This window comes from Caloenas nicobarica, chromosome 5, assembly GCF_036013445.1.
Source record: "Caloenas nicobarica isolate bCalNic1 chromosome 5, bCalNic1.hap1, whole genome shotgun sequence".
Taxonomy (NCBI): domain Eukaryota; kingdom Metazoa; phylum Chordata; class Aves; order Columbiformes; family Columbidae; genus Caloenas; species Caloenas nicobarica.
In genome coordinates this window covers 6956775-6979136 of record NC_088249.1, presented here as the reverse complement: position 1 = coordinate 6979136, position 22362 = coordinate 6956775, and the positions used below count along the sequence as shown (strand labels likewise).

At 38.7% G+C, this 22362-nt stretch overlaps 1 protein-coding gene across 1 annotated transcript; it reads left to right on the top strand.

Annotated features, from left to right (window-relative positions):
* The first annotated feature begins 1781 nt into the window (after positions 1 to 1781).
* SGPP1 (sphingosine-1-phosphate phosphatase 1) lies at positions 1782 to 22120 on the top strand. Its single transcript, XM_065636715.1, has 3 exons — positions 1782 to 2646; positions 14401 to 14490; positions 15783 to 22120. Exons 1-3 carry the CDS (start codon positions 2029 to 2031, stop codon positions 16332 to 16334), a joined length of 1260 nt encoding a protein of 419 aa, XP_065492787.1. The 5' UTR covers positions 1782 to 2028; the 3' UTR covers positions 16335 to 22120.
* The last annotated feature ends 242 nt before the right edge of the window (positions 22121 to 22362 follow it).

The window sequence follows — 22362 nt, the reverse complement described above, 5'->3', positions numbered from 1 at the left end:
ATGGGATGCTGCTACCAACCATTCTGATCAGTGCCCTGTCTTCGTCATTCTTTAGGACTCTATTAATCCCACAGCTGAGTTTTTGCAGCAACAGGTTTAGATCTGCTTCCAGATCACTGCTAAAAATGTAGTACAACATAGAACCTACCACTGGAACTTCTTTGGACACCATGTCTTCCAACTAAGTTCTCTAACAGGCTTTTTCTTCTTAACATCTGGCGGCATACTCCATTCTCATGGTTTATTGGCATTGCATACACCCGATTTTAATGAGAATATCACGCAGCAGTAAATCTGAGTCGAGAACCTCCTCAAAACAGAATAGCTATTCCTCCTGAAACACTGTGTAGATTTGTATTGTATTCCTCCATTTCAACTTTTTATTATTTGAATTCCACATCTGATTTTTATTTTGGTTAGGATAGCTACTGTGTTTCCCCGAAAATAAGCCCTAGCATCATTTTTTCAGGATTTTTGAGGATGCTTGAAATATAAGCCCTACTCCAAAAATAAGCCCTAGTTACGGTTCATTAAAAAGTCAATTTAAATAGTGTCAAGGCAGCTATACATGCAAAAAAGTAAAATTAATTGGCAACAGAATGCAGCAGGACAGATAGGGTTCGGAAAATGACGATGATGTTCCAGAAGATGATGACATGACTGCATTTGAATAAATGTTGATGTTTGTTCATGAATATTGGTAAATGTAGATTGTTGTACATGGAAAAAGGAAATAGAGTCACAAGAAATTCATGATGGAATTCAGGGTTTGGAGTTATGATGATGTTCCAGAATGTGAAGACATGACTATATTTTAATAAATGTTGATTTTTTTAAGAATAAATGTCGATTGTTCATGGAAAAATAAGACATCCCCGCAAAATAAGCTTTAACGCATATTTTGGAGCAAAAATTAATATAAGACCCTGTCTTATTTCTGGGGAAGCAGGGTAGTCAATTAGGTGATACTGTTCACCCTTTATAAAAACAGTACAAAGCAGCAAGTTTATCACTCGTTTAATCTCCTAATTCTAAGGGAAGATACAAATACACTGGAGTATTAGCAAACCATAGATCAGTTGGACCGGCAGGAGAATCAGAGCACACTGGTGACCAAAGCTCGCAGTTCTAAAGCATTTCAGGATGAAAACTCCAGCAACTGGGACTTTCAAAGTACTTGATCATGAATTTTCTGGTCTGGCTGAACTCTGAGGCTACTGCTGAGGCTGAGACCACTCACAGTCACTGCTTGAAATCAGCTCTCCCTCTCACGTTTACACCGGCAGATTTAGGCTTCTGGGGTCGCTCCGGGCAGAGGATGAAGCAGGGGAGGGCAGGGGCCGCCAAGCGCAGGCCCCGGGGGTGCTTCTGCCAGGCACGGTGGCTGAGGTGAGGTCGGCAGCAGCTCACCCTAAGTGAGAACAAGGGCAAATAGCTCGCCGGGGGCCGGGCTGCGGCTGGGGGAGAAGGAGCGGACGCGCCGCCGCTGCCCCCGGGAAGGCCCAAGGCCGCCGTCCCCCCCTCACCCGCGGCCGCCTCCGCACCTCACGCTCGAGGTCGAGGCACGCCGCCCGCCGCCTCGCGCAACGCCAAGCCCGGATTGGTTCCCCCCACCAGTGTGGGCGGGACCTGGAAAGAGCCGCGGCCAATCCGCGCCGCGGTGAGCTCTCCCGGGGGATCCCCGCCCGTGCGCGCGGGCGCTGTGCGCAGGCACGGCGGGGCGGTGACGCGGAGGGCGCGTGCGTGCTTGAGGAGCGAGCGAGCGCCGGGAACCGGGCTGGGCTGGGCTGGGCTGGGCTGAGCTGAGCGGAGCGGAGCCGAGCCGAGCCGAGAGCGGTCGGCGGCCCGAGCCGCGGGGAGCCGGGCGGTGTCCGTCGCTCCGCGACGCCTCACCCTCGAGCGGGTTTCTCCTCAGGGAGCGCTTCCCCGCGGCGCGGACAGGAGCCCCATCCCTTCCGCCGCCCCTCAGGCGAAGCCCCCTCAGCTCCGCGGGCAGCGCCTCACCGCCCTCAGCCCGCCCGTCCCGCCATGGCTCTCTGCCGCCGCCTGGCCCGGCTGGCCGCTCACCTGCAGGACCCGCGGAAAGTGGCCGCCTTCCAGCGGCTCTGCGGGGTGGAGGGGCCTTCGGTCTGGGCCGACGCGGAGCAGCGAGCCGGGGGCCGGGGAGCGGTGGTTAACGGCGCCCCCCCGGCCGCGGAGCAGGCGGGCGGGCAGGGGCATCCCGCCGGGAACGGGACGGTGCCCGGCGGCGCGGGGCCCCCGCAGCGCTGGAGGAGGAGGCCGCGGCGCAACTCGCTCACGGAGGAGGACGGCAGCCAGGAGTTCACCACCCGCAACCGCTTCCTCTACTATTTCTTCAGCCTGGGCACGGAGCTGGGCAACGAGCTCTTCTACATCCTCTTCTTCCCCTTCTGCATCTGGAACTTGGACGCCTGGCTGGGCCGGAGGCTGATCATCATCTGGGTGTGGGTGATGTACGTGGGACAGTGCACCAAGGACGTGATCCGCTGGCCGCGGCCCGCCTCCCCGCCCGTGGTGAAGCTGGAAGTGTTCTACAACTCGGAGTACAGCATGCCCTCCACCCACGCCATGTCGGGCACCGCCATCCCCCTGGCGCTCCTGCTGCTCAGCTACGGCCGCTGGCAGGTAACACCTCCTCGTCCTTCGCCGTGTGTCTTCCAGCCCCGGAGTCTTAAGGCGGTGACAGACTTGGTTTCTTTTGGGGGAGGAGAGAGAGGGGCTGAGTTTGGGTAAAATGTGAAATCCGTGCCTTTTTTCCTTTTTAAAAACTCTTTATTTTTTATATAATCCAAGCGAGTGCTTAGGTAACAAGAATTGCTTTAATCTGTCTTTTGAGTGGAAATTCTGCTGACTTTGTGCGTGGGTATCTCAGCACACATTAAAAGTCTGCTTTATCATTCTGTATCTTTTTTTGTTAGTTGTTTTTTTTCCTTCAACTTAATCTCTTGTACGGTGAATGCTTTGCACAAAGTTTGGATAGGAATCTGATATTTTCGCAGGCGTTTGGTTTTACTGACTGAGAATCTGGTGGAGAGCCAGGGACTAAAGGGCTTTTTGCTCATCCTTCTTTGCTTTGAGTCACTTTGCAGCTTTAGCTTTTTCTTTAACACTTTTTTAGTTTCATTACCCACAAACTGGAAATTATTATTTCTGTTTTGAGGGGTACATATCCTTTCAGATGGTTTTACAACTATTAATGTGGTAATAATTAGCAGGAACTGATAATCTCTGGTCTTTTCAGCACCTTCATTCAGCAAAATCTTCAGATCTGCCTATTGCTCTTTGGGTCAATAGATTAAGTTAAAATAACACGGTTGATCATCTTGTTCATGCAAGCTGTGGCACGTGCTTTGGCATTTGCTTTTGGCAGCATGGGCGACAGTAAGAACTCCAAGGAAAGTACAACACGTATTCAGCTCTCTAAATTGCTGCACCAATTTCAGTAGTAAATGAGGGAGAAGTCTTTCCCAGGCAAAAATATTCAGTATTGGGTTTTGTGGGCTGTGTATGTAATGTTGAAGAAGTTGTCTACTCTTAAGTTGTTAATGTTTACGAATTCTTATTATAATACCTACCTAATTTAAGTCAGATGTATGGCATCTTAGTAGGCTGAACTCTCTTTTTAAGCTTTATGCAGCGGCTGAGCTCCTCCCAGTTAGTGTTAACAATCACCAGTTGTCTGCTATCACAGTGTGACACCGTGTGCCTCTATCTCAGCATATAGAACGGGTGCCTGAACAGAACGAGGTAGTTGAAGGTTAGAGGTTGTATTTGGCTTCTCTTTTAATCAGAGTTTATATATCTACTTCTGCAAGATGATACAACATGCCCAGAATAAAGCTATAAGGGATTCGTATTCTTTTCTAGGGAAATGTGAAGTATCACTCTGCTGGAGTTGTACAGGCATCAGATAATGCCATGGTTTGTGAGTGTTTGAAATAAATATTTGGAGTTCTGTCACTGAGATGCTTAAAGTTTTTGTTTTATATGACTGACTACAGTCTAAATATTTGATTATTACTTGTTAGATGCGTAGGGCTGATGTCAGTTGGAAAAATGAACTGGATTTCTGTTTCTTTGCATGTGGGGAACCTCATTTAGTAGTATCAGTCGATTAGCTTTGCACAGGCTGATGTCATGTGTACAGAGGAGAACCCGGCTTGATTGCTTTTATAGAACCAGCAAACTGACAATGTGTGAAATGTTTTTTTGCCAGTGAACCAAGTTTGATTTCAGTTTGCCAACCCTGAAACTGCAATATGTGAAATACAGTGCTAATTGATTAAGCATATTTATAATGAATGTATATCAAGAAATCATAAACATGCAGCCGGTTGTTATTAATTTAGAGCCACGCTTAAGAAATGGAGAAGCAAAGTGTTTGAGTTCTAATTTTAATTTTTCCTATGAGTTTGACTAACAGACCTCTATGAAATCAACTTCTACCATTTCAAAATGTTCATTTTTTTAAAAAATACCCTTTCTAATTTTTAAATTATTTCCCAATATTAATCAAAGGCTAACCTGCGGCACGTCGAATGTCTTGATTCGCCTCTAAAGAGACTTAAGCTTTCATCTAATGCTCTGTTCTCTATATTTTACCAGTGTTGAAAGGGAGTGGAATCTGTATGACAACTTTTTGTCATGCTATACTGGAAATAGAGTGTGTTAAAAAAATCTGACCTCAGAACTTCTTGGAAAGCTATTAATTATAAGGGAGCTTGTAAAAACTCTGATTTTTAATTAAATTGTACCTATTTATCAGTAGATACAGATGGTTAGATTTAAAGTCGTTGGCAAATGTTGGGCTATGGTCTTTCTATATATTTAGTATAAACAAGCATTACACAGACCCTGATCATAATGAGTCTGCATCTTAGGGCTGTTTGTTCAGAAAAATCGTACTACAGCAAGATTGAGTTTGAATTTAAGCAGATACAGCTACAGCTCTCTGTAGGGACTTCTGTTCTGGAATACAGGTGAATTTAATTGAGTTTGCCACTTTGAAGCTTATACTAAACCAAAGAAAGCCACTCTTGCTCTAAAAGATGTTACTCCAGTGAGAAAGGAATCACTTTCCTGTATAATTTATTTGGAGTTTGCTTTCATTGGGCTATGACTTCCTCTATTGTGTAGTAGTTCTTTTCTGTTAAACAAAGACGATCTGTGAGTCTTGCCCTCGAACAACATAGAGAACAGAGCAAATCTGCAGTTATTTTTCAAAGTATGGCCCAAATTGCCCCTTTAAAAAGAAAAATTCAGTATTCAGTTAGGTTTGCTTTTAACCTGTTGAATTATGTTTGTGCTTTCCTAGTTTTCACTGCCTATCAGCAACCCTATTACATTTTTTTTTCCTTTCATGTAGTATTCAAAAGTATTTTTGACTATATGTAGTAAAACTAAAATATTTGCTTATAAACAAAATTGTTCAAGTAAATTGTTTTCAGAGATGATGTATTTTTATTAAAGATGATTTTGGCAAATTTTCACAATTAGAGACTTTGGACATAGCAAATATTCAATGCAGTCGACTTTGAGACAGAAACAAATTATATGTTAAGATAATTTTCATCATATCTAACTGTTCTGTCCATTGTAGAATATATTTTTTCATTTTCTCCTTGTGTTATGAAAGCTTGCCTGAAACTTTCTATTGCACTTGCATAATCTTTATGTATTTATTTATTATTGTTAAATCTCAGCAGGGAAAACCACTTCTTTCAAAGACACTTCAGTAACCTTGAGATATAAAGCTTGTGCCAAAGACTCAGGAGAGTTTAGGAGTGTTATAGATGTTAGTGTTTTTCTTTTTGTCTTTGAAAGTCTGATACACTTGAAAGAGGAGGACAAACACTTAAAAGACAGTGAGATTATAGATCTTGATATGATGTATCACATCATATCCCTTTATCACATTGGGGAAAAACTGTTTTCTTTTGAAATATTGACAGTTTGAGCCAAGCCGGCTTATATAGTGTCCTGAACGGGGAGGAAGAGGTGAGGTGAACTACTGATTACCTACAAAATCTCCAGAAGCCTAAAGCTGAGACTACAGGGAAAAGTCTTTTTTAATATTCTATTTGGTTACTTTGAACTGCTGATTTCAAATAAATATCAACACATATTTTATTAGAAACGGTGCTCGAGTTAGGATGGCACCTGAATGTGTCATAACCCTACTGTTTTATTTTGAGGAGGAGGGGAAAAAAAATATTGGTCAGGGAGACGGAAAATAGGCTTTTCTCCCAGAGCTCCTCCAGGATGCAGCCTGACTCTGGCAGTACTGGTTTGGATTAGGAAGTGATGGGTTCACACTCCTTCCTGAGCTCTGCATTAATGAGCTGAGTCAGGAGCTGCTGACTGTCACTGCAGGCTAACAGAGGGACTTTAAGTTGATATTCAGCAGGATCCCAGAGCCTTGATTGATGAGTAACTGGCCTCTGTAACTACATTAACCAACGTGGGTTGAATGGGCTTATCTTCTGAAGCAGTTTAAATCACTAAATACGGCAGCATTGTCCTCCCTATGTACTTTTCTGCCAATGTTTTATATGCAAATCCTGTCATCAGCAACTGTCTTTCCACCCCACTGATTATAATAGCGACCTTAATAAGCACTACTGCTAAACCTACAGTGGAGTGCATCTATTTTGTAATGCCTTATTTGACTGACACACCTAAAAATATTTTTCAGTTTTGGTGCTGTGCTGACTCTTGATAGTACCAATTGTGCAAGAACAGCCTGGTCTACCAGGTCAAACACCTGTCCTGAAATCTTCCATCCACACCATCACTTTGATCAACCAAAGCTCATGAATCTAATCAAGAGAGATGGGTTTGACAGGATCTATATTGGGATTTCAGAGAAAACTTCATCGTTCTGTGATTCTGATTGACCAGTGTGAAACATTACCTCTAGAATTGTCTGCCTTCTCTTTCATTTCAAAAGGCTAACTTGTCTCAGATCCCCACTGGGAATGAGGAATGACTGGTTATCAGGGTTGGATGGATAGTCTAATCATGACACGGCTATAGTAAGAATTTTACAGAAAGTGAGCAAATCCTAGTTTTAAGTGTTTGTCCTTGTTGAAAAGCTTGCACTATAAGTAAAATAAATGTAATGATAAAACTGGAAGCTACACATAGGTGGCAATCTCTTATATGCAAATTCTGTGTGTAAGAGCAAGTACTGGCTGCTTTCAGAAAGAGACGCCGCATCGCTCAGAAGTCTGAATGGGTTTTGGCTGAAATATCAAAGTTGTGAAGAAACTTACACAAAAAGATGTGTGGTTGTTGAGTTGGTTTTCTTACATGTGTTTCTTAAATAAAACGTCTTCTGACATGAGAAGTGCTGCTGAAGGGCTGATCTGAAAGCCCAGAATTGCCCACGCGATGAAGAGCTCTTGAGAAAGAGAGATGGGAATCTGGAGGGTCAGCACTGGCCTTGTCATGTGTATTTGAGTTGTGAGGTGACCTTTGTGTTCCTTGTAAATACCTGTAGTTTATTTGAAAAGGAAGCTGGAAAAAGTGTGTGGCCTGTTTGATTCAGGTGCTCTTAGAAGTTTGAGAAGAGCTTAGCCAGTTCTTACAAGTTTCCTTGGGGAATCTCTGCCAGGGGTGTGCAGCAGCCTGTCCTATCAAAATGGCATTAAATATATTTTTCAGTTTTGCATAAGCAAATATTTAATATAAAGGATCTGGGAGGAATATGTAAAAACAAATGCTGTACAGTTAGATGCAGAGTTTTTGATGAAGAATGGATTCAAAGGAAATGGATTCAAAGCATTATTCTTTTCTTAGTGAACTGCACACATGTAAATCACTCCTCATACTTTCAAATAGGGTGTGGTGATTAAACCTGAGAAAACTTCAGTTTGCACAAAAACTATTTTTTAGGTGTTGGGGGCATAAGATGAGCAAGCTGTAGGTGATTCTTGTTGGGTGTGTTCAGGGAGGGATTTTTTTTTTATTATTATTATTTGTAATGACTGCAAAGAAAAAAAGTAACCGGCTCTAATTCCTGTTGTAACTCTTAAATTTCTTTTCAAATGATGTGTAGCAGAAAATTAAACCTTTTAACTCCCTGCAGGGTTGGCATTGAAGTAATTATCTTGGAATTTAAAGAAGGAATTCTTGTAGTGATATGTAGCACTCAAATTTTTTATGCTTTTTGATGTTGAGGTTGGTCAGTGGAAGAAAGAAGGAAATAATTGATAAATGTAGCTTAACTGGTGTTATTTACCACTTGGTCTCTTTGAAAAGACAGGTTTTTGTCTGTTTAGTTTTCCTAAAATGACTCATAAGTGGTCTTTCCTTTTTAATCATCCTATCCTCTTCTCCCTTCTGCTCCTTCCAGAAAATCATTTATATGCTGTGCTTTTCATACTCATCTGGCCAAGCAGTGTCTCAGAGGTATTCCTGTAAACATTGATTATAGCTTTTCATATGACTATTGACACTACCTACCCCAAATATCTTATTGAAAGCATGATGCTGCAAGTGCTGCTTGGATTCTTTCAGTGAATTCTGGCCCGAGATAATTGTCTCAAACTCAAGCTGAACTTCTGAGTTTTTGTATGATTAAAAAAAGATCATTGAGTAACACTGTAGGACACTGAAAAGATTAGGAAATCAGTTTGGAACCATTCGTGGATGCTGGAAATTTCTGTAGTGTAGAATATGCTTTAAAAAAGTAAATAAATTAGCAGCTAGGGAGTGTTTTAAGAATGTGCCATTATGAAAGAGAATTTTCTGACCTAGGTCAAAGCTTTTAGGACAGATTGTTTCCTTATGAGCATTTTTAAACAATAGTTATGTTATTAAGACTCTTGGCAAAATGTCAGATTAAGGGGAGGGAGGAGGATAGGCACTTGAGGGAAACATTTTCTATGTGATCCAGTCAGAAGCTTGCAAGACAGTTTTGGAGGATGTAATTAAATAAAATGGGAATTTCCCATTAAAAATATAGGGCATCAAATTCCCAAAGACTTACTGGGAGTAGTTTCACTGCGATTTTCCAAATGCCACCAATTTAATTAGTTTAATTGATTAAAACTGATTCTGGGTACAGGAATAAAATTGAGACCTACAAGAAGATGAGTAGTCTACTTCATCAGCTTTATTCCTAGCTTTAACTTAATATGTGAATTCAAGAAATCAATTAACTTTTTTTTTTTTTTTTCTAAATAACATGCTTGGTGATCTGTCCCTTAGGCATATACATCAAGACTGGGACACTTTTCTTAATGGATATTATGCCTTCAAAGAAACACATTCATTCAAATATTTAAAAGCCACAATGTCAACAAAAGTGTCTTTTTCATCTATATGTTGCATTTGTCTCTTCAATCAATTGTCAATTCAGTCTTCTTCCATTTCATCTTCTAATACTGTGTTTGTACTACATGCTTGTGCATATTGTCAGAGTTTTATTCTGGCCTTCGGAAAAATATTTGTGCAAGCTGGATATCAATGATTTGATCTAGTATGAACGTGGGGTACTTTTCTCAAGGTGAAAAATGCCAGGTTAACGTTGGGTTTGAGTCAACATGTGATTTCGAAGTGCAGATTGGATTCTATGTGACTGTCTTTATTTTTGTATAATGTTAAGATTTTGAATTCACAAGTTGTGTGGTTTTTAATTTAGGAAAAAAAAAGCGATATGCAGTTCAATAAATATTCCCTACACTCAAAATCATTGGGGTGGCATGGTAGCTATGGAGGCATAATGAGTTTTTCAGGATATACATAGGATGATCTCAATTGAGGGCGTGGAGGCAGAGTTTGAGATGTTTCTGTCTAAAACGGGCTGCTCCTAAATATCTGACTCGAAGTGACTCGGAGTGTGGTCAGGAATGAAGATATGGAAATTCTGTTATCAGAAAGAACAAGCTGAGAGAATGAAACCTGGTTTTTATGTTCACCTCTGCCAGCTGTGATTTCTGACCTTTCAGACCCTCATCTGTGAGGAGATAAGATGCCAATCTGCCTTCTGATGCCTGAATGAGCAAGAATAGCAGTGAATTTGGGGAAGAGGGTGGAAGTGAACTTGGGATCTTCTGTCCTTCGTGCCTCTGTGGATCTGATTTGGCATGCGAGAAGCTGTGGGACTAAAACTGCTGGAATTCAGCAGTCTTGCTTTTTATCTTTTATTTAAGTACAGACTGTCAGTGTGTCTGTATACAACTATATAGAAAAGACCCGAAAGTTTATAACTCACAGGTAATGGATAACTGGTAATTTTCAAATTTGTGCATGCAGTATTTTCCAAAGTTATGGCTTTTCACATTAATATTTTATAAAATGTGCCTATTTCAAGTAGAAAACATAGTAAAAGCTGTTTGTTAGTTGTTTTGTTTGCTCGTAGTTTTTGTTTATTTGGTCTGTGGTTTTTGGTTTTTTGTGTTTGAAGATTCATTTGCGATCAGAAAGGAAGTTTTGTGAAATCCACTATTATTGTAAAGCAGGACTGATAACAAATTTTAATAGTCTTAAGGCACCATACTGATATTATATAAGATGTTTTGGTGTTTGGGGAGGTTTTGTATGCCTAAGCAGTGGGAGGTTACGGATACTTACAGCCACAGTATTACCACTGTATATATGCAAAACATTAATACATACAGGCATTTAGGAAATGCCTGCTAGTGCCTCAATGTTGCATTGTTTTCAGACAATAATTTGGAATTAAATTTGTGGCATCGGCTTTTTTTTTATATAAGGATCAAGGTGATGTCCTCTGGTGATGTGACTTGGCATGCTGCTGAGCCGTCTTCTTGCTGAGCTACAAGGTGTGTGGGAGTGAGTTTAGTCACCTTGTACACTTATGCCTACATGTAAGGACATAATAAGCGGTTGCTTTATCACCTCAAGGCAGATTTTAAGCAAGTGCTACCAGTTGGATGTTCTAGGAATTCTCGAACCCAGTGGCTGCTTTTAAAAGGTATGAGTGAAAATGGGCAAGGAGGGGGCAGGATATTGTGCTTTATTTGTGTTGAAGTAGGGGGGTTGTTCTGCTTGATTTCTGCTACTGTCTAAGGAGGCCAGTGAACTATGAGCCCCAGAGGGTACCTGCAGCCTTACGATGTTCTACAGGTGGATACTGGGAGCGTGTGTGGAAAAAAAAAAATCAGATGGTTATGTGGCCGGTGCAGGGAGGTATGGATATAACATGGGAAGGAATCAGGACAGATGAAGGTTAAAACCTTCTTTAGATCAAATTCTATTTCCTGTACTTTACATAAAGATGTATTTATCTGAACTGATAGTTATTTTACTGACTGATAAGTAGGCTTCAAATATAAACTGACAGTTGTCCAAGTGTACTGATTACATAGTGGGACCATAAAGGGTGGGATGGGAACTAATCACAGAAATCAGTTTAACTGTTGTGTTGTGGAATATTATTCCAGGGAAAATTAAAATAATTGTTTCAATCTTCCTCTCTTTTATAGTGGACTAAATACAATACAACTAGGTATACTTCATGAAAAAGCTCTCTTGGGTGTAAAGAAACCGGGTTTAGCACTTCTGTGGTTATTATTATCATGCATTAAAAATACCATAAATCAGCACGTACCTAATACTGCAGACACATTTGTGGAGAGGTCATGCTAAAGCTATTCAGTAAGAATAATTGGTCTGGGTTTAAGTTAGAAATTCTTCATTACTTTAAGAATATATGAATCAGGGTTAAATGTATAATTGGCTTTTTATTTGGAACACGATAGGGAAGTGTTTGGGCTCTTGAATACAGATGCTTTGCTACAGAGGAGCTAAACTAGCCAGTGTTTTCAGATGTTTTAATGGGTGTTTATTCTCAATACTACGAAAAAGAGAGTGAGATATGACAGAACCAAATATTGTTTCCAAAATTTTCTTCAAAGTTGAAGTTTCTCTAATAGTTTCCTTCTTCCTCAAACAACACTCCCTTAAGAGTTCCTGAGAGCAAGAATTTCTTTTCATTTCCAGAATTTATTCTACTCTCCCTGCTGTTTACAATGACCTGCCCAGGACTGTTAAAACACGACTCCTCACATTCACCTTTTCCTTCGTACTCCTGGTTCTTAGGGCCTTGCTGTTCAGCTGCTCCAACTTCTTCTCCCTCCCAATCCCCACTTCTTACCCACAGTATCATTAACTGCAGAGCCTGTCGCTTTGGTGATCTTCCCGCTAAAGCTCCAGCTTCTGTTTCTGTCAGGTATTGCAGAAATGCAGGAAAAGTCTTTATTTGTTAAAGAAAAGCCTTACTCTGACTGGAGCCTGGAAGCACAAAAGATGCGTGCCAGGAAACAAGAATGGATGTATGGTACCGAGTCACGGGCAAAATCATTTGAAACTTCTGACACGTGCATGAACACACGCGAGCTCATTCAGCCACCCAGTAATTGTGATGCTATTACATTTTCTAGTCAAGAGGTTTGCACAGTAAATCTTCCCTTGCTAGTCTCTGACAAACAAGAAGTCTGTCTTCCCAGACTTTCATCTTGCAGAGTGTGTAAAGAAGTGCTAGAAGCTCCTCTTCAGAGGATATCTGGTATACCTGTCCCTGTATACACAGCATTTCTGCTTGGGTCATCCTCTGGGGAATAGTGGAGCAGCACCAGGCAGGGAGACTGTGGCTTGAGTGTCTTCTGGTGCAGGTGGCATTGCTTTTACCTTGAGATCAATGGAAATGATGGTAGAGGCACAATGGGGGTGAGTGATGGGGCTGCACTTGTGTTCTGGTGGTGCAAGGATTGTTTTTGTGGCTGCTGTAACAATGTCAGCATCCGATAGCTCTGCAGTCGTGCCTTGAGTATGACCTAGTTACTGGTGTATTGCCCATTATTAGCATAATTCTGAAAGGCAGGAAACTGAATTGGTTCCTTCATCATTTCAGTTAGAAATGAATCATTAAGTACATAATTTTGTTTAGGTACAATTTATGGATGAACGTAGTAGAAGCAAAGACAAGTATTGCTAAGGGAATTAGAGTTTAAACTAGATATAACACAACTGTGAGCTGGGCGTTTAGAATTGATTTTAACATGCAATCTGTTTCTTATGTGAAACATAAGCTTCCTGATTTTCTGTTAGAGAAAATTATTTTAGGTTTGTCATGTTAACATGGTCCTGGAGCTGAGAATTCAAAGAATGTTGGAATAATGCAGAAGACTGATAATCTTCTCTCAAACCTTCTACTGAAAGACTGATTTGGAAGCTTGTCAATCTGTTAAGTGGCGTTCACAGAGGATATATAACTTTCTCCAATCAGATCAAAGATAGTTTCTCTGATTTGTTGGATATTGCACCCTTCAGGTTACCTATATAAGGAGCAAGGGAAAGGGCAAGAAAACTGCCTGTAATCCTTAGTTTTTATTCTGAGATTCAAGTACATCTAGACTGCCTGTTTATATCGAAAATGTTTATCATTGCCTTCATGTAGGAAGTGAAGCAATTTTGGAGACATGCCATTTTGTCTTGTGACTGCTTCTTTTATAGAATAATTATTTTTAATACTGAAAAAAGGAAGCTGTGTCCTTCTTTGTACAACATTTTGCAATATTGTAGTGGGGAAAGTGTTTCTTAGTGTGCTGCAAGATGTGAATTAACATACTTCTATTTGAAACCTATAAAAGTTGCACATGCTGATATGTGCTTATTAAAACAAAGTATTGTGTTTGCTCCTGGTAAACAGTCCTTATTAATAAAAGATCTACTAGAAGGTGGAAGTAATTGGAAATAATTATTTGATGTTTTTGTTTAATAAGCATGGATTGGAAATTTATATGGGTTTGTAGAGAACAAAAAAGATTACTATCCTAGGAGTTTCATACTGATACTCAGAGATCAGGTCAAGGATTGCAGAAACTTTAAAACAGTGTGTACGGAATTGAATTGATTTGTAAATAATTGTGAGTTCTTCTTTTTCAGGAGAAAGGTGAAGTTTTAGATTCTGCCTGGATAATTGTTAACGATCTTAGTATATTATGTAGCTGCTTCACCCAGTGTAAACTGTTCCACAAGGCTTTTCTCTGCCCATATTGCCAATTTAGGATATCATAACATGGCAAGACTTAACTGTTACAAAGATCTATTGACTTTTTACTGCTTTGTCTGAAAAGATACGACCAATGCCCTGAAATTCATATATCCTGAATGTAAAGGAAGAGGACAAGGGAATAGTTGAAAAAGTTTGACTTAATAATGTTTTGACTTTATGAAAAGTGGACTTACTCGAGGTGGTCTAATAGGCTTGGGTAGGCTAGGGTGAGGAAAATGTTAAGCATAAGCTGCATTAATTGGAATTAATTATAGAATTCTTAGAGAGTGATTTTGTTTGTTTGTTTTCCGAATTCTAATACTATCTCTCCATTTTTTTTTTTCCCCCCCTACCAGTATCCCCTTATGTTTGGACTGGTCCTTGCATTCTGCTGGTGTTCTTTGGTTTGCTGTAGTCGAATTTATATGGGAATGCATTCAATTTTGGTAAGAAAATATTCCTACTAAGCTTTTAAATGATGTTCTGATTTCATACACTTCCATCACACTTAAGTTTTTACAGTGCATTAATTGTATATGTATATATTTTTTAAATTTCTTATAGGAACAGAATACTTATATTTTGTCAGCAGAGAAATTGATACAATAGCTAAAAGTGGATGTTAATCTTCTTTTAATTTATATTCTTCTTTCACAAAAGCAGCCCACAGTTGAGATTTAGCTGATGTTTAATAGCAGTTTTAGTGCAGAAATTGATGACTGCACTAAGGTGTAGAGTAACTTTTCTTCTATGGAGTAGAAATAATTTTGCAGGATGAGAGAGTGGCTGTTAATGTCCAGTTGAGTTCCATGTCAGCTACTCAAAGCATCTGCATTTCAGAGTGCCATGCTAAATGCTAGGATTTCACTTACCAAAGTTTATAAAGAACCAAATAACAAAGTTGTCATCTTTGAAAACCAGATTTTTTTAATTAAAAAGGATTAAGGAAAAAATCAAACAAACACAAATGCATGCAGCGTAAAAATGGGAAAACAAGAACACTGCAAAATGGTAATCAGAATGTAAGACCACGAATAAAGATGGCTAAAGAGGTTTTTGAGGATCACTTCTCCTTCGACAAAAGCTGATAGACAGAAACCAGTAAGCCTGGAAGTGAATAGCACCGCTGGTAGATGAACACAGTCTAAAAGGAGCATGTGAAAATAAGGCAGCTCAAAAAAGCTGAATGACACATTTGCATCAGTGATAAGGCGGCTTCCCAAGTCAGAGCCGCTTGTGTGGAGGACGATGGGATGAACTGATATTTCAGCTGACAGGTAACGTTGTAGAACAAAGTCACACATCAAATAGTGATGCGTTGTGTAGATGACGTTATTCAGGTCTCACCACCCTCAGTGTAAAAAGTCTTCCTTATATCTAGTCTGAATGTACCCTCTTGTGGTTTAAAACCATTACCCCTTGACCTATCGCAACAGGCCCTGTTAAAAGTCTGTAGATCTACAATTTTGTTTGATCATGGATCATTTGATCATAACTTCATTTGTGATCATGACCATTCTAGATCTGATTATGATGCAGGTGTCCTGTTAATAGGTGGTCAAATGCAGTTCCTTATTTTAACATAAAAAAGGTTTAATATTGTATAGTAAATGAGAAAAGATGTTAATCCACAAGTTGCTTTTAGCAACAGAGCAACTAGACTTATCTGCATGCTAATGTAACTTATTTTTTAAAATAGTTATTACACTGAAATCGTATCTTTCTCTCTCTTCAACAGGATGTTATTGCTGGATTTCTGTATGCTATTCTTATCCTGATTGTCTTCCATCCTGTTGTGGACCAGATTGATAACTTCAACTTAACTTACAAATATGCACCCTTAATTATCATAAGCCTCCATTTAGCCCTGGGCATCTTCTCTTTTACTCTGGACACCTGGAGCACATCCCGAGGAGACACAGCTCAGATTCTGGGCTGTGGTGCTGGAGTGGCCTGTGGCTCTCACGTTAACTACATGATGGGTCTCCAGCTCGATCCTCCTCCCGAAACCTTACCTTTATCTCTTTCCGCTCTCACTGTGACTGTGTTTGGAAAAGCCATATTGCGGTTGTTGATTGGAGTAATAGTTCTGTTGTTAACAAAAGTAGCCATGAAAAAAGCCACTATTCCACTGGCGTGTAAGATATTTTGCATACCACATGATGATGTACGGAAAGCAAGACAACGCATGGAAGTTGAGCTTCCCTATCGCTATATTACCTATGGAATGGTTGGGTTCTCCCTCATGTTTATTGTTCCTTGCCTTTTCCATTTTATTGGTCTCTCTTGATGCAGTTTTATCACTTTAAATAGGAAGAACACAGCTAGTTGCTTTTTGAAGAGATGCACTAGTTTGCTAAGGAAAGGCTAGTGAGCTTGGCTTTAGCAGGGACTTCACTTTAACAGCAATATGTAGCAGGCAAAGCATTTAAAGAACTTCGCACATCTTTGGGGATGGTATGGGGCCAGAAGTCAAATATCTGTCCACGAGAAGTGCTGAGCTCTATAAATGCCATGTCTGGATTTACTGCTGTAATGAAGTCTGTGTGTATGTGAGATGCAATGAATGTATCTGGAATGTCTGTCATACTGCACCTCTCTACGCTAACATTTTAACAGGTATGTCTGACATCTCATCAGAAAGCTCCATTCATGATCTGTTTGCCATTTCATAGTAATTTATTCAAGTTGTTGGACCACAGACTGCTAAATTTGCTTTCCTCTTATTTCCCAAAGCCCTGCTTCAAGATGTTTCAGCTAATAGGCATTTCTAATGGACCAAACTAGGTTGAATTTTTCTAAACAAAACGAACAGAAGCCTTTTTCTTTAGTCCCCTCTATAGAGTAAAATGTCTGGATTGGCATTGGTAGATATCATTAGAGTATATATGATTCAGGTACTGTATTTTATGGTTTAATAACTGTGCCTTTCTGTTGCTAAATTAAGAAATGCCATATATACTATGATGTAAAAATGCCTGATTTTATTTAAAATACTACATAGTTAGGCAGATATTTTTAAATGTTAGATTGTCCACATTGCTGGCATGGTTCTAGGTAATGGGAATGTTCATTTTAGCCTGATCAAAATTGCATAAATGAAATGACCCAAGAATCACATCCTTTAGCTCAAGATGTTGTAAATGGACAATAATCCCTTTTGTATGTATTTTTAATGTGTATTGTAAGTTACTGGAAGAGGATATATTTTTCTGGAGATTGTTTATACAGTGGACAGATATTCAAAATTAATTACCTAAATATAAACAATAAAACTACCCCATTCTGCAAAGAAATGGGCCTGATTTATTCCAAGACAATTTAGAAAGACCATTGGTTTTAGGTATTGGTTGGAAAATATAATACTTATTCTGGAAAAAAAATATGTATTTTTATGCATTAACATACTATATTTAAAGGTGATCATCACTTTTACTCTATTTAGATAGCTAGAAGACAGTATAATTAAATTTTTAATCACTCTGATAGGCAGGTAGTGAGCAGTCAGGACAGTACGGTCAATGCATAAATGATTTGCCCATATCTAAATTTTACTGAATTATTATGCACTTTTCAGCTTTTCATGATCCTTTTTCCAGTGATGAGTAGAATATGACCCTTGAACTGTAATTTCATGTGCCCCTCTTGTCTTTCATTTTGTCTGTGTTAATTTGTTGCCCAATCTGTTCTTCCCACATCAGGAACTGTCATATTGCAGCAAAACCTGTCTCATTGTTCAGCCAGACATGAATTATTCAGTTTCGTATTGTACTTTTTTTTTTTTTTTTTCCGGAAAAACATAGTTTGGTTGGGAAGTATAGTGGTTAGATAGAATACAAAACTTACGGTTTTGTAAACAATATTTGGAGTTGAAAGGTTTTTGTATTGGAGTTTATATCTCCAAACTGGTAATATGTAAATTAACAAAATTAACTTTGTATCTCTTTCCTCAAAGCAGTGGAAGCTGTGGTACCCTGGCATTAGGTGATGTGAAAAGCGAACTTTTCTGATGCAGTTCTTCAGTGCATTCAGAATGCACTTCTATGAATGTATTCAAACTGATGTATCCAGAACTGATAGCGCGTTAAACAACTATAGTTGAAAAGACCTTAGAAGAAAATGTTTACCTCGTTTCAGTGCATATTTCTGGATTTATTTTTAAAAATCTGTTCTTCTTTTGCAGCTTTATGCTGAATATGCAGTAAAAGGTAAATTGATGTGCAAGGTTGTGAGGGAGGGATTTCCACTGGTTTGGCTTTGCACACTAAAATAAATAAATAGCTGGGGGGAATGTACACAGCATGCCTTATGCTTAAAGCCTAAGCCAGTGAGGTAGTTCCAATGATATTAAACTAGTCTGAGGACTGGTGAAAATAGTAGGATAACTTCCTATGAAATTTAGGGCATATTCTCCTTAAACATCCTAGCTTTACAGCTTGTAGCAAAGAATGTTTAAATTCTAGCACAGAAGAGACACGTGAGCAAAACTAATTTTTTAAGGTACGTGTTTGACTTCTAGGAACTGCAAGTTTGCAGCATAAGAGTGGTGTTAAAGCTGACTTTTCTAGCTGTGCTTGCTCTGTTTTGCTCATAATGAAGAAAAATTACTGTGGAAGATCTAGAATGGGTGAAAAAAATCATATGCAGGTAGGGCTTTCAATAGGCTAAGGATAATTGCACTGTAGTTTATTCTATTGTTAGTCATAAATATATATTTTCTATTTTTATACATTACACTGGGTAACTTCAAAATGTCACGTTCCATATATCCATAGTCTAGTACACAGGAAAATGTGTATCAGAATGTTTATACAGCACCTTTACAACCCTGTCTCTAAGACTGCAGCTACTTCGCTGAAGTTTACATGGAAAAAGTATTACTGGTCTGTTTTCATGTTTTATAAGGGCCTAGGCTCAAGAGGGCAGTTTAGCACAAAATATCATGCAATATGAATACTGCTCTGGAATAAAAAATAGCAGAAATGCAAAAATTTAAAAATCCAACTTAAATATGTGTATTTTAGTGTATTTCTATTTAATAACAAGTTAAGATTCCTTCAAATCAGGCATGACAAAACAGCAGGTGAAACCGGAGCACTTTCTTTGCCCTAAGCTATTGCTAGAGTTGAACATGAAAAACATTTCTAGTATGAGCATCAGCTGGTACCAAATTACTTATAAGTAAATTTAACATAGATCTAAAAGGTAGTTAAATGTATTTTCTTAAGGACAACACAACTGAACCCTTTCGTGCAGTGGTGCAAAACCACATTTATATGTCAGCGCTAATGAACTTCCTCAGTTCCAGTTTGTATAGTTCCGAAAAGAGAAATACTAGTTTATAGAAGCACATCTAGATACACATTTATTACAAAAAGCTATGAGTTAAATTTGTCTTATTTGAGTACTGTATGAAATAAAACCTGAAACTGTCACGTAGAGTGGAACTTGGCACAAAATTCTGTTTTCCAAGAGGCTGAAGAGACTCCAATTAGTCTTAGACTGCCGTAAACATAGCAGCAGGATTTGTTTCTGACCTGGCTCTCAAACAGGACTAACATCTTTATTGCATCTTGGGTAAACTTTAGGATTTACTATTTTGAAACGAAAACAAGTTTTCATGTTCATGTTTATAAAAAAGCTGTTACTTTTGCTTCCCATACTATGAAGTGGGGTTGAAGCATCTTTCTCCTGTGTGATCACCAATAAAGCTCTTCGGCCTCTGATCACATTTCCCTTACCATGCACATTGCAAATGGGGGGAGGTGGAGAAGCCCTTTTAAGACAAACTGGCAAACCAAAGGGAGCTGTATTTTCTTTATTTACTTCTTAAGTTTATGTACAGCTTTTCTCCTTTAAAAAAAAAAAAAAAAAAAGTGTTTCTCTTAAAATGTGATGTGTGATGTTTGTGATTTTTTTTGTGTGTGTGTGTTCTTTTGTTTGTTTGTGGGTTTGTTTGGTTTGGTTTGTTTTTACCAGAACAGTGTTAAATTGTCTGGATTTTAAAAGCTATTACATTTTCTGTTGCTACTAGTTTTGATTTCTGGTTTCGGTATTTTTTACTCCATTTCTTGCTTATTTCCCAGGGAGTGTCCTGAACTTTTTGTAAGCAATTGCTACTTACGCGAAGATTGTAAGTTTGAACTTGTAAATACTTAAGGGCTGTTAATAGCAGTTAGCTGCTCGAATACACACAAACAAACCTTGCATGCTGTAAGTAAATACATCTGTTGTGCTAAAAGTTGTTTCTGTATTTGCTTTCTCAATATAAAATTGTGATTTTTAAAAAAAAATTTTTTTTTCTTCCCACACAATACATGAGTTATTTAATAAATCAATGGTATAAAGGGGCGTTGATGTCTAACTCCTGTTAATTTTACTGGAGTTCTGCACCAGTTCCTTCCGTATCGCATTGAAAATGAACCCTGAAGGTCACGTCCATGCTCGAACCTGCATCCAAGCAGTGGCTGTGGAGGGTCTTGCCCTCTAAGGTGGAAATGTGAGATCCTTGCTTTTGAGATCTGAGATTGTTCTTTTTAAAATCGTGCTTAGCCCAGTTTTTACAAGATTTTTTTAAAGGGCTTAACTGGGAAGCTGTTTCTCAGCAGCTGGAACTGGCTGTACATTTGCAACACGTAATTGATGCTTTTTCCTCTGTACCATAATTGTGCTGAATGACAAGGTCCCAGAATAATGTCAGGAGATAAAACGATGACAGGAGAATTGATTCTTGGGGTATAGTGACTCAACTTGCTGTAATTGATTCTTGGGTGGATTTTTGGTCTAATGTTTCTAGGTTATATAATTTACTGCTATATTCTACAAATGACTTGGAAAAAACTTTGACTTTTTTGTGCGAGGAGGTCTCATTGAATGACTTCACACCAGGACTTTATTCTAGTGGAAAGCTTAAGTGGCCTTTTGTTTTGGCAAAAATAGATAAACCTATTTTAAAATTTACTGTAAATACCATATTTGTCAAATTAACAGATTAGTTGCGTCACTAAAGTTGGTTTTCTTTCTGTAACACTTCTTGAAACAAAGGCAAAACAAAGCTTAATTTGGAAACAAAATGTGATGTAGTGTGGTGGAGATGATGTAGCTTTTCAGTTGTTCTCTAAAAAGTGAATATCACATGCTGGAATTGAAACAAATTTAACTATGCATTAGAAAAAAATATTTGCACTCCATTCTGCACCAGAAATAATTTGTGTGTTGGTAAGGGTCCATTTAACAAAATGAAGCAAAGCAGTATGTGCTTGCAGCCTATAATTAGGAACTGTTCCTGTGGATCAAAGAAGAATATGTAGAGGAATATTACCTTAAAGATACTGACCAGTAAATGTAAATAAAAAGCCCTATCAAGTTGGAGCATTTTGTTAGACACTAAACTTTGACTAAATTAGTCACTGTGTTTTTCCCACAACTTTATTTTTGTTAGAAAGTGTAATGAAAGAAAATGGTGATATTCCCGAAATGGAAATTAGATCTTAAGACAGTTCTAGATATCTAAAGTATCATAACTGCAAAAGATCAGTTCAGGAGCTTGTGACCTGAAAAGCAAGAGCAAAATCTGAGGGGGATTTTGTATTAATGCACTTAAAAATGATGCCAAAATTTGGCCTATACTTGATTTATATGAAATCTGTGGTACAATATAGATATATAATATATTGTGTATTGGAGTTTAATTTTTTAATATATAGATTTTTTTAATTGTTACTGCATTCCCTGGTAAAAGCAAGTGTTCATAAAATACAAAACAGCTGTATCTGTGTAAGGTAAGGCTGTATGTTAGTATTTTGGGAAACAATGCAGTTGTAACCCCCAGTCTCTCAACCTCTTGGATTACTTTATTTAAAAAAAAAAAAAAGGTACTTTCAAATGTAAGCCCTGAGTTAATTGAGGATCATATAATGGTTGCTGTATAATAGTGTACAACTGTTTTAATAATTAATACATCAGAACTTTTCGTTATATTATTGTTAATGGTTTTGTACTCATTGTACACTTTCTGCAGTTGTCAACTAATATTTAAACTCATAATGACTGGTGACTGAAGTGTCTTAACTTCATCTGCAACGAGTGGGTAATAAACTACTGTTGGATTCAGGTGTGTTCTGTTGTCTTCCTTCCAGTGCTCTGGGACACGTGGTTGGACACATACCACAAGTATAAAACACTCATCACAAGAAAACTGACATTCACATTATTGTATAGGAATAGTTGTTACAACAATATTGTCTTTGGAGGTGTGGGGTTTAGATGCAAAAGTTTAGGGAAAAAATATGAGGAAATACTGAAATTAGGTTTTTCTT

What these genes read in the sequence shown, in the direction of transcription:
- SGPP1 (XM_065636715.1), top strand. Translation starts at nt 2,029, where the DNA reads ATGGCTCTCTGCCGCCGCCTGGCCCGGCTGGCCGCTCACCTGCAGGAC. An exon ending in TCAGCTACGGCCGCTGGCAG is followed by an intron (nt 2,647 to 14,400) that starts GTAACACCTCCT and finishes CCCCCCTACCAG; the next exon opens with TATCCCCTTATGTTTGGACT. An exon ending in TGGGAATGCATTCAATTTTG is followed by an intron (nt 14,491 to 15,782) that starts GTAAGAAAATAT and finishes TCTCTTCAACAG; the next exon opens with GATGTTATTGCTGGATTTCT.